Raw genomic sequence first — 16,626 nt, forward strand, 5'->3', positions numbered from 1 at the left:
CTCGAAGAACACATAACTGATAGAAGCTAAATAAAGTTATATTGTGCCTGTTTAGTTAGTAAAGAATTAATAACAAAATAAATAATTAAAGGACTACTGAAGTGAAAGGAATATGGAGGCTGCCATGTTTATTGCCTTTTAAACAATTTCAGTTGCCTGGTAGTCCTGCTGGTCTATATGGCTGCAGTAGTGTCCGAAGCACACCAGAATCAAGCATGCAGCTAATCTTGTCAGATTTTTGTCAGAGACATCTGATCTGCTGCATGCTTGTCCAGGGGCTATGGCTAAAAGTATTAGAGGCAAAGGATCAGCAGGGCTGCCAGGCAAGGTGCATTGTTTAAAAGGAAATAAATATGTCATAGTTACATAGTTATTTTGGTTGAAAAATGTCAGTACTTTAAAAAAAAAAGTGCAGGAAGTAATCACCGAACTTCTGTTTTTTCCACTTGCAGCTTTCGCTGACCGCCGAGAGAGGAGCTTCAGCCGGTCCTGGAGCGACCCCACCCCAGTGAAAGCCGATTCCATCCACGACTCCAGAGAAAGTAAGATCACAGATTCTACAGCTTATACTTTTTGGAATTTTTGTGAGACAAATTATATCTCCCATTCTGATCAATTTATAAAGAATACACACACACACACACACTCTACACACACACACACACTCTACACACACACACACACACACTGTACGTACACACACACACTGTACGTACACACACACACACACTCTCTACACACACACACTGTACGTACACACACACACACTCTACACACACACACACTGTACGTACACACACACACACTCTACACACACACACTGTACGTACACACACACACTCTACACACACACACTGTACGTACACACACACACACTCTACACACACACACACACACTCTACACACACACTCTATACACACACACACACGCACGCACGCACGCACGCACACACACACACACACACACACACACACACAATCTCACTGGGGTGTGGTGAAGGCTTTACTGTCCATAGAGTCCATTCTTGGGACAAGTGTTCTAGCTGGCTGAGATAACTGACAGAACAGTATTCTCCTTCAACTGCTTATGATTTGGGACTGAGAGTCATCTGAACTGCATAGCCTATTACAGTGGACTGTTATATCCACTGTTGGACTTTGATGCTGGCAGCCGGCAGGACTGTTTTATAAGTTTTTACTTTGTAGTAATTGTGCTGTCCTCCTTAATACCCACTGGCTGTGGGTCTGCCAATAGCTGCCAATGTCACCAAAATCCACTCTGGTCAACAGGTATTTGCTTTTGGATTTGTAATCAATTTAAATGCATTTTAGTACGCACTAACAGTGAATGGATGTGTTCATTTGGTGACGGTCACCTGTCTGTTGGAGCATGGGGTGACTGCAGCTATCACTGTTTGATGTTTGGATATTCAGCGCTGAGGATAATAGTGCAAATACCAAAATAATTATTCACACTATTTGGTTCTTAACCTCCTGGGCAATAATCCCGAGCTGAGCTCGGGGTATGTCGCGCAGGAGGAGTTCTCAGGCCCTGGTGGGCCGATTTGCATATTTTTTTTTTGTTACACGCAGCTAGCACTTTGCTAGCTGCGTGTAACTTCTGATCGCCGCCGCTCGCCGTCGTGCAGCCCCCACGCTCACCGACCCCTTGCGCAGCCTGGCCAATCAGTGCCAGGCAGCGCTGAGGGGTGGATCGGGACTCCCTCTGACGTCACAACGTCCATGACGTCGGTGACGTCATCCCACCCGGTCGCCATGGCGACCAGGGATGCCCAGCAGGAAATCCCGTTCTGAACGGGATTTCCTGCTTAGTGGGGGATGCCGCTGCGCAGCGGCTATCATGTAGTGAGCCCAGGACATCCCTACACAATTTTAAAAATAAATTTTTTTTAAAAAAGTGCTGCGCCCCCTCCTGGGCGATCTAATTGTATCGCCCAGAGGGTTAAAGGACTTACGAGGCGAGATGAGGAAAAAAGTTAATCACTTGCCTCATCTTTTCAGGCACGGAGGACGCCGTCCGCATCCTCCGTGCCGATCCGCCGGGTCCCCCCGCTCATTAGCCCCCCGGGCCGGCTGTTGACCCCACGGCCCGGGTCGGGCTCTCTTGCCTCTCCTAAAATGGCCGCTTGCTCTGGCCGCGGCTGCGCAGTCCGCATAGCCGCGAGTGCGGCTGCGCAGCTCTAGGGCCAACCTCCCCGATCCACGCTACGTTGACAATTCTCAAGTAGATTATGTAGTAATTCCGAAATGTGATATGAATCTGCTAGATCGATACAGCTTATACTAATTTCCCTCATTAATGTTTTTTCTTACTCGTTAGGCCATGACCTACAAAACTCTTGCACCGATTTGGATGAGGAATGCGAGGATCTTAACTGGGAGGCAGAGAGAGAAATGGAAATCCTGTCCTGCGATGGGGAAGATTTCATTCCACCCAAGATCATGGTAATTCATATATTAGATTTTGCCCCTTAATTAGCAGATGTCAAACAAATTACTTAAAGAGAACCCGAGGTGGGTTTGAAGAATATTATCTGCATACAGAGGCTGGATCTGCCTATACAGCCCAGCCTCTGTTGCTATCCCAAACCCCCCTAAGGTCCCCCTGCACTCTGCAATCCCTCATAAATTACAGCCACGCTGCTGACAAACAGCTTGTCAGAGCTGGCTGTGTTTATCTCTATAGTGTCAGTCTGCTGCTCTCCCCGCCTCCTGCAGAACTCCAGTCCCCACCTGCATCCCTTCCCTCCCTGCTGATTGGAGGGAAGGGACGGGGGCAGGGACCGGAGCTATGCAGGAGGCAGGGGAGCAGCTGAGACTGACACTACAGATGTAAACACAGCCTCACAGCATGGCTGTGATTTATGAGGGATTGCAGAGTGCAGGAGGACCTTAGTGAGGTTTAAGATAGCAACAGAGGCTGGGCTGTATAGGCAGATTCAGCCTCTGTATGCAGATAACATTCTTTAAACACACCTCGGGTTCTCTTTAAAAAAAAATAAAGTAGCCCAGACTTCCTGCATGGCAGACTGTCAATGGTAGGGACTGCAATCATCTCACAGAGATTCAGTCTGTGCCCCTCTCCCTTGTCATCTAAATAGCAGAAGGAGCAGCAGCCCCACCCACAGAGCCTGCACAGCTGCTTCTGGTCATGTCATGAAAATTTCAATCAAGGCTCCCATAGCTTTGCCCACATAAGTAATACCATAACTAGGTTTGGACAGTGAGCAGCAATAGTCAGTGAGATACTGATAATGTCAAGTTGATGCAAATTGTATACAAATGTAATGGGTCATCTGGTACTTCTTACACAATGCATAATAACCTGCTAATATTTTCTCCCTGCAGCTCATATCATCCAAAGTTCCCAAAGCAGAATATATCCCGACCATAATCCGAAGAGATGACCCGTCCATCATCCCCATCCTATATGTAAGAGCTTCTCATCGTGTGATGTTACATTATCTGCAAGATGTTGACTTTAAAGAGAAACTCTGACCAAGAATTGAAACTTTATCCCAATCAGTAGCTGATACCCCCTTTTACATGAGAAATCTATTCCTTTTCTCAAATAGATTATCAGGGGCTCTGTATGGCTGATATTGTGGTGAAACCCCTCCCACAAGAAACTCTGAGGACCGTGGTACTCCTGGCAGTTTCCGGTCTGTGAACCTTGTTGCATTGTGGAAAGTAGCTGTTTACAGCAGTTTCCAACTGCCAAAAGAGCATCCAGCAGCTACATCACCTGCCAGCAGTAAAAATGTCACCATGTAATAAATGTTGAGAATGTAAATCAGGGATTTAAAAGATTTTACAATGGGCAAACACTGACTAAATCCTTTATACATAATTGTTGTAAAAATGAAGCACGTTTTTTATTACATTATTTTCACTGGAGTTCCTCTTTAACCTATTTTGGTTCCTGGATGTAAAAACTATGTCCAGGAACCATGCGCGCTACCGCGCACTCCCGCAGCCAATCACGCGCGCTCCCGGCCGCGGTTCGTTAGCGGGGTAATCAGTGAATGGGGCTATGGTGCCCGATCACTGATTCCTCTCCCCCGCTAAAAAAACATCAGCTTCTCTCGGAAGCTTCGCTTTTTCTGGCTGTAACGTACCCCATGCGCCGCTCTAAGCGTGTGTTACGCTTAAAGTGATGTCATGTAAACAAACTCATGGTCGCCATCTTGTGGCCAAAAAGTAAAACTACAACTAAAAGTAAAAAAAATAAAATTCAAACACACATTTACATTATAAATCACTTGTTTACATCCCACCCTCCCAAAACTACCCAAATAAAATGTTTAATATAAAAAAAAACAAAAAAACATTACAATAAAAAAAAAAATTTCCCGTTTTTTCGAGAAAAATCAGATCGGACATGCTAGAAAAATCTTTATATTCGATCTAACGGAAAAATCGAACTAAATTATCTAATCGAAATAAAATGTAAAATTGTACCATGTATGGCCACCTTTACAATTATTTTTTTTTTTTAAGATCCTCAGAGAGTCCTTTGCCAGGAGGTGCCATATCGAACTTCCAGTGACCAGTGTGAGAGAGTGGGCCCGATGCAATTCACTTTTTCTCCAAAGTTTTCTCCTACAGTGCTGCCCATAATTATTCATACCCCTGGCAAAGTTTGACTTTAAGTTACTTTTATTCAACCAGCAAGTAATTTTTTGACGGCAAATGACATAGGTGTCTCCCAAAAGATAAGACGATGATGTACAAGAGCCATAAGTGTGGGAAAAACATTTTGCAGCTTTTATTTACATTTGAGCAAAAAGTGTCCAGTCCAAAATTATTCATACCCTTCTCAATAATCAATTGAAAAAGCTTTTATTGGCTATTACAGCAATCAAATGCTTCCTATAATTGCAGACCAGCTTTTTGCATGTCTCCACGGGTATTTTTGCCCATTCATCTTTATCACTGAGCTCCAATTCTTTCTGGTTGGAGGGTCTTCTTGCCATCACCCCGATCTTTAGCTCCCTCCACAGATTCTCAATTGGATTCAAGTCAGGGCTCTGGCTGGGCCACTCCAAAACGTTAATGTTGTCTGCTAACCATTTCTTCACTTTAATAAGACTTTGCACTATAGCCGCTGGAACTTGAAAACATTTAGAAATGGCCTTGTAGCCCTTTCCTGACTTGTGAGCAGCCACAACGCGCAGCTGTAGGTCCTCACTCAGCTCCTTTGTGTTAGCCATGACTGTCCACAAACCAGCTGCAGAGAGCTGCTGTTTTTCACTTGTTGAGTTGATTAAAACAGCTGTAACTTTTAGTCCAAATTTACCAGGAGTAGGAATAATAATGGATAGCACTGTAGGCGATATTTACACATCTCAACAATAAAATGCCTTTTAAGCCACCATCAAGCAAGAAAACCCCCAAAATAATTTTGACAGTACTTCCTCACCTATTTTTTTTTTTTTTCAATTGAGAAGTTCTGAAAAGTTATTAAAAATAATTTATCTCCTAGGAGAAAACTAAAGAGAAAAAGTTACTTGCATATGATCCCTGCTCATCATACTCAGGCCCATATGCAATTCACTTTTCTCCTGAGTTTTCTCCTAGGAGTTAATTTTTTAATTTTGTATTTAAAATGACTTTGCAGCACTTTGCAATTGAAATAGTACCAAAAAGTAGGTGAGAAAGTACTGTCAAAACTATTTTGAGCATTTCCTCCCCCCAGGGAGGGAAACTTCCTTTCACAGGCCTGGTGCACACCAAAACCCGCTAGCAGATCCGCAAAATGCTAGCAGATTTTGAAACGTTTTTTCTTCTTTTTCTGTAGCGTTTCAGCTAGCATTTTGCGTTTTTGTGAAGCGTTTTTGGTGTAGTAGATTTCATATATTGTTACAGTAAAGCTGTTACTGAACAGCTTCTGTAACAAAAACGCCGGCAAAACCGCTCTGAACAGGCGTTTTTCAGAGCGGTTCGTAACATTGAGGCAGAAACGCCTCCGCAATCCAAAATCTGCAGCAGCCCGGGAGTATGCGTTTCTGCAAAACGCCTACCGCTCTGGTGTGAACCACCCCATTGAAATACATTACCCTAGCGGATCCACAGCCGCAAGCAGATCGCAAAACGCAGCCGAACCGCTCTGGTGTGCACTAGGCCATTATTTGGCTTTCTTCCCTTAGAGGTGTAGTCACTTTGTTGCCAGTGGTTTAGACGGGAGTTATTTTTATTGGGACAACACATTTACAATGTAATACAAGCTGTGCACTGACTACTTTATATTATATGAAAGCGTCATATCTTCAGTGTTGTCCCAAGAAAAGGGATAATAAAATATTTACAAAAAATGTGCGAGGTCTACCCACTTCTGTGAGATATTGTATAATTTAGGGGTTCATATTGGTTTTCATTCACAACTATTCATATGTACGTCTTTTTGCATTTTTTTTAGGATCATGAACACGCCACCTTTGATGACATTTTAGGTGAGTTTCTAAAGTTTCACGATTTACATCTTGTCTGTCCCGCTAGTTTTCAGCGGCATTTCCCCCGTTTTTCTATCATTGGAAAGCTGTGACATCTTCCAAAATATAAAAGCCGCTCATTCTACATTTTCTGAAGTCCAACCTAAAGTACCAGTTGATTTCCAACAGAGACTTCTGGGACTATATGCCATTCACTTTTTCTCCTTAGTTTTCTCCTGGGTGATATTTTCAAAACGGTCAATAAAATGCCTTAAAACCACCAGCAGCCAAAAAAAAATACTTTGAATAATAATTTTGACAGTACTTTTTCACCTACTTTTTGGTACTTTTTTAATTGCCAAGTGCTGAAAAGTTATTTTAAACAGAAGATGAAAAAAAAGCAAATATCAAAACTTTGCGGGTTTTATTTTTCCACAATATTCATGCATAAAATTATTTAGTCAATAATTACCCATTGCAAGACCTTACCATCCCTCTTCCTGGGCTATATTCTTACATTTATCATTGACGCCAGCTTCTTTACTGCTGGCAAGGTGAATCACTGTTAAATGTTCTTTCCCCACTCCCCTCTGTGAAGTGAGCAGGAGCACTGCATGATATCCCAGAGTGCTCTGGGGCAGAAGGCTGTGTGACATCATACCCTAGGTCAGGGCTTTTCCACCAGTGGTACTTTGCTGTTGGCCAGGTGGTACTCACCAGGCTTGCCTGCTATTTGTCTTGGTCCCATCTTGCCTCCACAAAGTTCATTTCCCCTCGCTGGTTCCTCACTGTGCTGCCCTGCAGAATACTTCATACCTCAGATCAGTGGTGAAGAGACACCAGCGAACGGTGCACAGTGTCAGTCGGGTTACTGCTGATCTGAGGTCTGAACTACTCTGAAGGGCAGCACGGAGAGGACCTTGGAGGCTAAAGAGGCTTCCCCCTTCCTCCACAGTAGAGGGGATCCAGCGATAGGATGCCCAAAAATATCCTTGTCAGCATACCCGCATGCGCAGTAGCAGTTCTCCACTTGGATTCTGGTGGAAACAGCCGAGCCTGATTGGGTCCGCTCTACTGCGCAGGCACACGGGTGGTACTTTTAAATTTTCAGGTGATAAAAGTGGTACAATTAGTGAAGAGATTGAAAAGCCCTGCCCTAGGTGAAGCATCACTGGGAGGGCAGAGTTACAGTACAGAATATATAGCAATATATAGATGTAAAAAGTGTTTGTTGCTGAAACCAGGATAGCGAATATAAAAATCGATATTCAGAATAATTATTAATATTATTATGAATAATGTTCTTTTAGATTACAGGGTTGCAGTGGCTGGATAGTGTACTGGTCAAGGGCTCTGCCACTGACACAGGCGACCAGGGTTCAAATATCGGCTCCTCCTGTTCAGTAAGCCAGCACCTATTCAGTAGGAGACCTTGGGCAAGACTCACTAACACTGCTACTGCCTATAGAGCATGTTCTAGTGGCTGCAGCTCTGGCGCTTTAAAGAGGAACTCCGACCAAGAATTGAACTTTATCCCAATCAGTAGCTGATACCCCCTTTTACATGAGAAATCTATTCCTTTTCACAAACAGACCATCAGGGGGCGATGTTGTGGTGAAACCCCTCCCACAAGAAACTCTTTGAGTACATACTCTTGGCAGTTTCCTGTCTGTGAACCTCGTTGCATTGTGGGAAATAGCTGTTTACAGCGGTTTCCAACTGCCAAAAAAGCATGCAGCACCTACATCACCTGCCAGCAGTAAAAATGTCACCATGTAATAAATGTCAGAATGTAAATCAGGGATTTAAAAGATTTTACAATGGGCAAACACTGACTAATACACAATTATTGTGAAAAATTAAGCACTTTTTTAATTACATTATTTTCACTGGAGTTCGTCTTTAAAGAGACACTGAAGCGAAAAAAAAAACTATGATATTATGATTTGTATGTGTAGTACAGCTAAGAAATAAAACATTAAGATCAGATACATCAGTCTAATTGTTTCCAGCAGAGGAAGAGTTAAGAAACTCCAGTTGTTATCTCTATACAAAAAAACCATTAAGCTCTATGACTTTCAAAGTCCTGGAGAGGGCTGTTATCTGACTTTTATTATCTCAACTGTTAGTTAAATTTACTTTTCCTCTGTCAGAGGAGAGGTCATTAGTTCACAGACTGCTCTGAAAGAATCATTTTGAATACTGAGTGTTGTGTAATCTGCACATATTAGAGAATGATGTAATGTTAGAAAAACACTATATACCTGAAAATAAAAAATATGAGTATTTTCTTTGCTGCTAATCTTCTAGTAATTATTCATAGTACACAACCAATTCATTATATCATATTTTTTTTTTTTTCGCTTCGGTGTCTCTTTAAGTCCGCCAGAAGAAAAGCGCAATATAAATGTTCTGTGTCTTGTCTTGTCTAGCTTGTCTAGCTGTCCTCTTTAATATCCTATAAAAAAATGTCTCCCTGAAAAAACAAAGGACATATGTAATATTTATATATTTTTTTTATTTCCGCAGAGGAAATTGAGAAGAAGCTGAATGTATACAGGAAGGGTTGTAAGATCTGGGAAATGCTTATATTCTGCCAGGTATGTAATCGTGTAAAAGACTGTGACATTTCATATATGTTACAGAATAGCTCCTTTTTTTTCTTAGGAAACCAAAAAAAAGAAAAAAAAAAAGTTTCTTTATATTTCAGGTATTTTAGAGGACACCTAAACTGAGAAGGATATGGAGGCTGCCATATTTATTTCTTTTAAATAGTGCACATTGCCTGGCTGTCCTGCTGATCTTCTGCCGCAATACTTTTAGCTATAGACCCGTAACAAGCATGCAGGAGATCAGATGTTTCTGACTGGAGTGTCACTGGATCACCTGCATGCTTGTTTTAGGGTTTTAGGTGTGTGAATCGGACACTACTGTTGGCAGACATATGCCAGCAGGATGCCAGGCCACCGGTTTTGTTCAAAAGGTATATGACTGCCTCCATATACCTCTCACTTTAGGTGTATTTTTTACTGCATACACATAATAACACTTATTTCTTTGAGCTTTACTTTGACTTTGAACCTCTACATATGTCTCACTGGGAAAACTGCCTCTTACTGCTGTCAGCCCTTACTGAGATGGGAAAGATTTCTACCAACAGCTGCTTAGGCATGACAGAATCCTTACAGCTGTGAGGATCCCTCCTTCTTGTGGGTTGAAGGTGTAGTTGCAGTAAACCCAGTGGAGCTGTAGAGGTGCAGAGGGAGTCAAACATTTTACTTCCTGCTTTGTGTAGTTTTATGAGGATTCTGCATACCTTTCACACCAATCATTGCCATAGTTTACCGCAAGTTTCCCCAAAACATGTTTTATGTTTATGGCAATTGCTATGTTATTTATTGCAATTTTTTTAACTGCAGTAAAATTTGAGTTTAAGTCTCGTCTAATCTGCTTTCTTTCCAGGGAGGGCCTGGCTACCTCTACCTGTTAAAAAACAAAGTTGCTACATTTGCCAAAGTGGAAAAAGAAGAAGATCTTATTATGTACGTTGTACTTTGTTACAATATTACCTAACTTTACCTTTTAGTTTATTATTAATTGTATTTTTTTTAAAAAAAATATGTAGCACCATCATTTTCCATAGCACCATACACAGTACAAAGTGGGACAGGACAACCAGAACATCCAGTAACACAAGTGCAAAATACATAAATATTTCATGCATGTCCATTGGACAGATAAAGTCCAGCGGAAACACAAGGGGAGGAGCCTGTCCTTGTGAGCTTACAATCTAGAGACATGCATAACCAAGCAAACGAGGGTAACCATGCATATTCTGCTGAGACTTAAAGCAAACCTGAAGAGATGAAAACAAAAAAAACAAGACTTACATACTCACCTAGGGAGATAGGAGATCTGAATCCGGTAGAGTTTTCAAGTCCTCGCTCTGTGCTTTCGCTCCACCACAGTAGAAAAAGTTGTGCCTTCCTCTGGACTCCTTGGCAAGCTCGGGCAAGATGGGTGCATCTGTACTGCTGTACGAGCCACGTGTGCAGTACGGATCCCACCGGCTAGAGTACATCAGCCTACAGGAGGAGTCTCGAAGTGTTATTCGACTAAGCTGTGGAACGATGGGATGGAGAGAGGACCAGGCAGGCTCTATGAGATCCAGAGCCTTCCCTCTCAAGTATCTAAGTCTTGTTCTTTATTTTTATGTTGCTTCAGGTTTACTTTAGGAGAAATCAGGTGCCAAGGGGAGTGGTCACTTAACATACAATACAATCAGTCATTAACCACAGCAAGCTGGAACTCTAGTAGCAATAAAAACAACTAGGTTGCAAAAATAGAGGATCTTAGCTTCCAAACTGGACGGCTGTAATTTTGCTCAAGAGCAACTCACAAGCGTTGAGGTTCCCTCCTTAGAATGGATAATTCTAGAGGGTAGTGGAGACAGTAGGAAAGGAGATGAATGGGCAAGTAGATGAGGCAGTGAGTCTCAACAACTGATGTAGCTCTGAATATATCTCTGAAGGGGATGAAGGGGACTATGACAGAACCCAGAGGCGAGAGAGAGTCTATGGGATGGCGAGGCAATGTTTACTCTTTCAGACCGATATCTCTAAGGCCTAGTGCACACCAGAGCGGTTCGGCTGCAGTTTGCGATCCGCTTGCGGGTGCGGATCTGCTTGGGTAATGTATCTCAATGGGCTGGTGCACACCAGAGCGGGAGGCGTTTTGCAGAAACGCATACTCCCGGGCTGCTGCAGATTTTGAAATGCGGATGCGTTTCTGCCTCAATGTTAAGTATAGGAAAAACGCAAACCGCTCTGAAAAACGGCACTTCAGAGCGGTTTGCCAGACATTTTTTGTTACAGTAGCTGTTCAGTAACAGCTTTACTGTAACTATACATGAAATCTACTACACCAAAAACGCTTCACAAAACCGCAAAATGCTAGCTGAAACGCTACAGAAAAATAAGAAAAAGCGTTTCAAAATCTACTAGCATTTTGCGGATCTGCTAGCGGTTTTTAGTGTGCACCGGGCCTAAGGGCTGGTGCACACCGAACGGCTTTTGCAGCGTTTCTGCAGCCGCTTGCGGCTGCGGATACGCTTGGTCAATGTATCTCAATGGGGTGGTTCACACCAGAACGGGAGGCGTTTTGCAGAAACGAATCCTCCCGGGTGAGGCATTTTTTTGGATTGCGGATGCGTTTCTGCCTCAATGTTAAGTATAGGAAAAAACGCAAACCGCTCTGAAAAACGCCTGTTCAGAGCGGTTTTAACAGCGTTTTTGTTACAGAAGCTGTTCAGTAACAGCTTTACTGTAACAATATCTGAAATCTACTACACCAAAACCGCTACACAAAACCGCAAAACGCTAGCTGAAACGCTACAGAGAAAGAAGAAAAAGCGTTTCAAAATCTGCTAGCATTTTGCGGATCTGCTAGCGGGTTTTGGTGTGCACCAGGCCTAAAAGCAGAAATAAAAGGAACCAGAGGTGTGAGATCTATGGAGGCTGCTATATTTATTTCCTTTTAAACAATGCCAGTTGCCTGGCTGCCCTGCTAATCATTCTGACATTGCACACCTGAAACAAGCGTGCAGCTAATGTTTGATTTCTGTTGGAAACATCTGATCTACATGCTTCTACAGGGTTTATGACTAAAAGTATTAGCAGATAATCAGCAGGACAGCCAGGCAATCTGCATTGTTTAAAAAGAAATAAATATGCCAGCCTTGATATCCCTCTCTTTTTAGGTTCCTTTTAAAAGTTCCCTTTTTATAACATGGTATTTGCATTTCCTGAGGTCTCTCTGACGCTTGACATATCCGCTGAGCGGCGCAGCTAAGTGTTTGGACATGAGATTAAAGCGCAGATAATTAGTTCTTCCCGGATGCGCACATCTCATTAATTCTCGCCATGCACCAGTCAGACCCAGGGGTGAATATCTGCAGGTTAATGACGTAGGGAAGGACACGGTCGGCGCTGGTGGTCTGATCCTTTCATGTATGAAGGGCAGAGCGTGAAATCTGTCAGTCAGTGTGAGCAACACTCAGCTGGAAGGGGTGATGTGAAGGCAGCGTGTTTACATTTCATGTGTATGGAGGACAGAGCAGCTACAAGTGCTAGATTATTAATACGGGCTTCAGGGAGAAGTTACATTGTTGGACTGGGTGCTTCATAGGAAGAACACACGTACTCAGTTTCCCCTAAATGAAAGGATAGGCGACATGTGACATGATGAGATAGACACACGTATGTACAGTGCCTAGCACACAAATAACTAGGCTGTGTTCCTTTATTTCTTTTTCTGCCTGAAAGAGTTATAAATCAGGTATGTAAGTGGCTGACTCAGTCAGGAAGTGGCTACAGTGCGAGCCTCAGTGATAAGAAATTACAACTATAAAACACTTTCCTAGCAGAAAATGGCAGGAAAGAGATAACATGATCAATAGTTCATGGATTTTAGCTCTGGCATACTTCAAAGAATGTGTCATGGAGCAAAAACAATAAAAAAGTTAAAACTTAAAAAGTAGATTTCAACATAAAACTGTGGAATATCTTAATCACTTAAGGACCACGTACATTTTCATAGATCTGTGCTGCGTGGGCTCTCCAGCCCGCAGCACAGACCAGGATTGCTGCAGGGTGATCAGACTTCCCCCCCCCCCTTTTTTTCCCCACTAGGGGGATGTCCTGCTGGGGGGGTCTGATCGCCGCCGCTCCGTGTGGCCGGGGGGGGGGGGGGGGGGACTCTTCAAAGCCCCCCCTCCGCAGCGATATTCCTCCCTCCCTCTCCGTCCCTCCCTCCCCTTCGCTCCATGGGTGGCACAGGACGGCGATCCATTCTGTACCGCCTCTAGCCTGTACCGCCTTTAGCCTATCAGACGGCGGCGATCCCCAGCCAATCAGAGGCCGGGGATCGCCGCTCTCCTTTACGGCGCTGCTGTCGTATGATGTAAACACCGGGGATTTCTTCCCCGCGTGTTTACATTTAGCCTGCGAGCCGCGACCGGAGGCTTGCAGGCTGTTCACGGAGACACCCTCCGTGAACTGACATGGAACGGCCGCTCGACCTGCCGACGCCTATCGGCGTTAGGCGGTCGTTAAGTGGTTAAAAAGTCATTTTTTAGGAAAAGGAAGACAGGTACAATAGTTTATTTCATTAGTTTATTTTCGCCTCGGGTGTCCTTTAAGACATCTCAGAAAGTAAGCCCTAGCAGGAATTTCGAGCATGCTTGAAATAGAAGCCCTACCCCAATACTTAGCCCTAGTGACAGTAAGGGGAGAATTGGCAACTTGTGTTATTACTGGAGCCCATAGTCTCGCGGGAAGGACCATGGCTCCATCATTGGGCCGGCACGGCGGGTAGCGGCGAATCGGCACGGAACAGTGGCGATCAGTTTGTACACGCAGCTAGCAAAGTGCTAGCTGCGTGTAACAACAACAACAAAAATATGCAAATTGGCCCGGGTCCATCTGAAAATGGCGCAGGGAGAAAAATGGCGCACCGTTCTGCTGATAAATGTATCATAAAACACTGTTTACCGTTTTAATGTAAATACAATAAAACGGTAAATTTTGTTTTATGCTACAGATTGCAGAGCGGTGTGCCATGAAAAACATGCAGAGGGCTGGGGACAGTAGTATAGGCAGCGGGGGGCTGCTAGTGTAGGCAGCGGGGGCTGGGGGAGAGAGGCAGCGGGACACTAGAGGGCATAGGCAGCGGATGTATGCAGAGGCATACGTGCAGGACTACAGTAAACGAATGGAAGAAGTGAAGGAACGGAGGGAAGGAGCGATCGGCGGCCCAGGACAAGGTAACGTATGCTTCTGCACATCCTCCCCCGATGCCTATGCCCTCCAGTGTCCCGCTGCCTCTCTCCTCCCCGACCCCCGCTGCATCTTTGAACACTTATAACGCTATTTAGCGGTATAAGTGTAAGGCACACTGCCTGCGCCATTTTTTAACACTTATAACCCTAAAAAGCGTTATATAATGTAAGTCTATGGGGCGCCTTTTGTATCCCCCTGGCGCTGTGCGCCATTTTTAACTGACCCAAATTGGCCCACCAGGGCCTGAGAAATCCTCCGCAGCGGCTTAACCCGAGCTCAGCTCGGGCTTACCGCCAGGGAGGTTGAAATAAGCCCTAGCACATATTTTGGTGCAAAAATTAATATAAGACAGTCTTATTTTCAGGGAAACACAGGTAGCTATGTACAGCTATTATCCATTATGGTGCTATAAACCAACCAATTCTGGATGTGTACCTGGCATACAGGGACCTAAAGGACTGATCAGCTTAGTGGGCTGCTTTTTTGAAGTGGTCTGAAAATGGCTTTTTGTCCATGTGGAAGTGATACTTGCATGCGCCTTTTGTTTTCGGGAGAAACAAAAACTGTGCTTTGCAGAGATAGCTATAGACACAGAATATGCGATGGGTAACTATACTATATATGTAATAAAACTCGAAAAATAAGCAAGAGGTACAAAACACCTGCAGGAAGTTTAAATTAAATCCCATCTCAGGTAAAAATGTAAGAACTCATTTGCAGAGCTCATTGTTCAACTGTCTTGAATAGCTGATGTGACGGAAACCACTTGCAAAATACTTGTTCAGGAGCACATTGGATGTGCTGCAGGCTGCTATCCTCCCAGACAGATTCAAACTATGCCTTCCACCTTGCAGTATGAACAGCAGAATGATTCAATGCAGGTAGTTGCAGAAACCACACCCATAGCTTGAAAAAGCGCACAGAGTATAGTGCTCATGCGATCAATATTCTAAGACTGGATTTTTATTGTATTTTTTTTTTTAACAATAAGTGGACTGGATTTTTAGTTTTCAGTATCTTGTCTTATTTGCTTGTGTATGGTTTTATATTTGAATATACACCAATGTACATATCCCAAAGGGGAACTGTAGTGAAAATACTGTAATGAATAAAATTGCTTATTGTTTTACAATACTGTTATAAATTAGGTCAATGTTTATGCATTGTGAACATTTACAATCTGAAATTTATTTCGGGTGACGACATCTTTAGTCCCGTCAGGTGTTCTCTATGAAATTTTTTGTCTCTGAGAATTCTGCAGCCAGTGTAAATAACGCCTGGTCTCCCAGAATGCTCTGGGAAGAGAATTGCAAATAGCTAAACAGTCTAGGCTATGCATCACTGGGAGGGTGAGGTTACATTAAATATACAGCAATATATATACACACACACACAATATATATATATATATATATATATCTATATACTGTATATATATATATATATATATATATATATATATATATATATATATATATATATATATATATATATATCTATATCTATATCTATCTATAGTGCAGGGCAGTTGCTAGGCTAAATTGCACCCAGGGCGAGGGGGTAAAAATTGCACCCCCTCCCCCCCCATGGACTCGAGAACCCTTAATCTTTTAGGGACAGTCACACAGCCACAGGTCACAAGTAGATCTGCCCACTTACTAGTGACCAGCCGCTCATCCAGGAGGAAGCAGGGCTCCCCCTCAACCCCCCCCCCCCCATCTTCTACTTACTGGACTGCGCCCAGGGTGGTCGCCCTGTCCGAGAAACTGCCCTGAGGAAGGGTTTCTGATGCTGAAACCTGGAGAATTACTGTAACAGTGGGAATCCTGAATATTTTACTGTATTTTACTATAGGTCACCACAGGGCCTCTTAACCTCCTTGCCGGTTATCCCAAGCTCAGCTCGGGGTAACCTGCGCAGGAGGATTTCTCAGACCCCGCTGGGCCGATTTGCATAATTTTTTTTTGTTACGTGCAGCTAGCACTTTGCTAGCTGCTTGTAACATTCGATCGCCACCGCTCATCGCCAATCCACCGATTCGGCCAATCAGTGCCAGGCAGCGCTGAGGGGTGGATCGGGATTCCCTGTGACGTCCCGACGTCCATGACGTCATCCTGCCCCGTCGCCATGGCGACCGGGGAAGCCCTGCAGGAATTCCCGTTCTGAACGGGATTTCCTGCTTACTCTGTTCGCCGAAGGCGATCGGAGTGGGTGGGGGGATGCCGCCGCTCAGCGGCTATCATGTAGCGAGCCCTGTGCTCGCTACATGATTTGAAGGAAAAAAAAAAAGTGCTGCGCTGCTTCCTTGCCGGCGGGAATTAGACCGGCAAGGAGGT

The 16,626-nt window shown here is 43.8% G+C and overlaps 1 protein-coding gene across 3 annotated transcripts in view; it reads left to right on the forward strand.

Annotated features, from left to right (window-relative positions):
- NSMF (NMDA receptor synaptonuclear signaling and neuronal migration factor) overlaps positions 1 to 16,626 on the forward strand; it is a 98,137-nt gene that overhangs the window by 74,446 nt on the left and 7,065 nt on the right. For all 3 annotated transcript variants that reach the window (XM_068248748.1, XM_068248746.1, XM_068248747.1), the window contains 6 exons: positions 453 to 542; positions 2,342 to 2,466; positions 3,370 to 3,453; positions 6,440 to 6,473; positions 8,982 to 9,052; positions 9,915 to 9,994. In XM_068248748.1, the coding sequence (XP_068104849.1) occupies positions 453 to 542; positions 2,342 to 2,466; positions 3,370 to 3,453; positions 6,440 to 6,473; positions 8,982 to 9,052; positions 9,915 to 9,994 (484 nt within the window). The remainder of the gene's footprint in view (positions 1 to 452; positions 543 to 2,341; positions 2,467 to 3,369; positions 3,454 to 6,439; positions 6,474 to 8,981; positions 9,053 to 9,914; positions 9,995 to 16,626) is intronic.

The sequence above is a fragment of the Hyperolius riggenbachi genome, chromosome 8 (genome assembly GCF_040937935.1).
Source record: "Hyperolius riggenbachi isolate aHypRig1 chromosome 8, aHypRig1.pri, whole genome shotgun sequence".
In the NCBI taxonomy this organism is placed as follows: Eukaryota; Metazoa; Chordata; class Amphibia; order Anura; family Hyperoliidae; genus Hyperolius; species Hyperolius riggenbachi.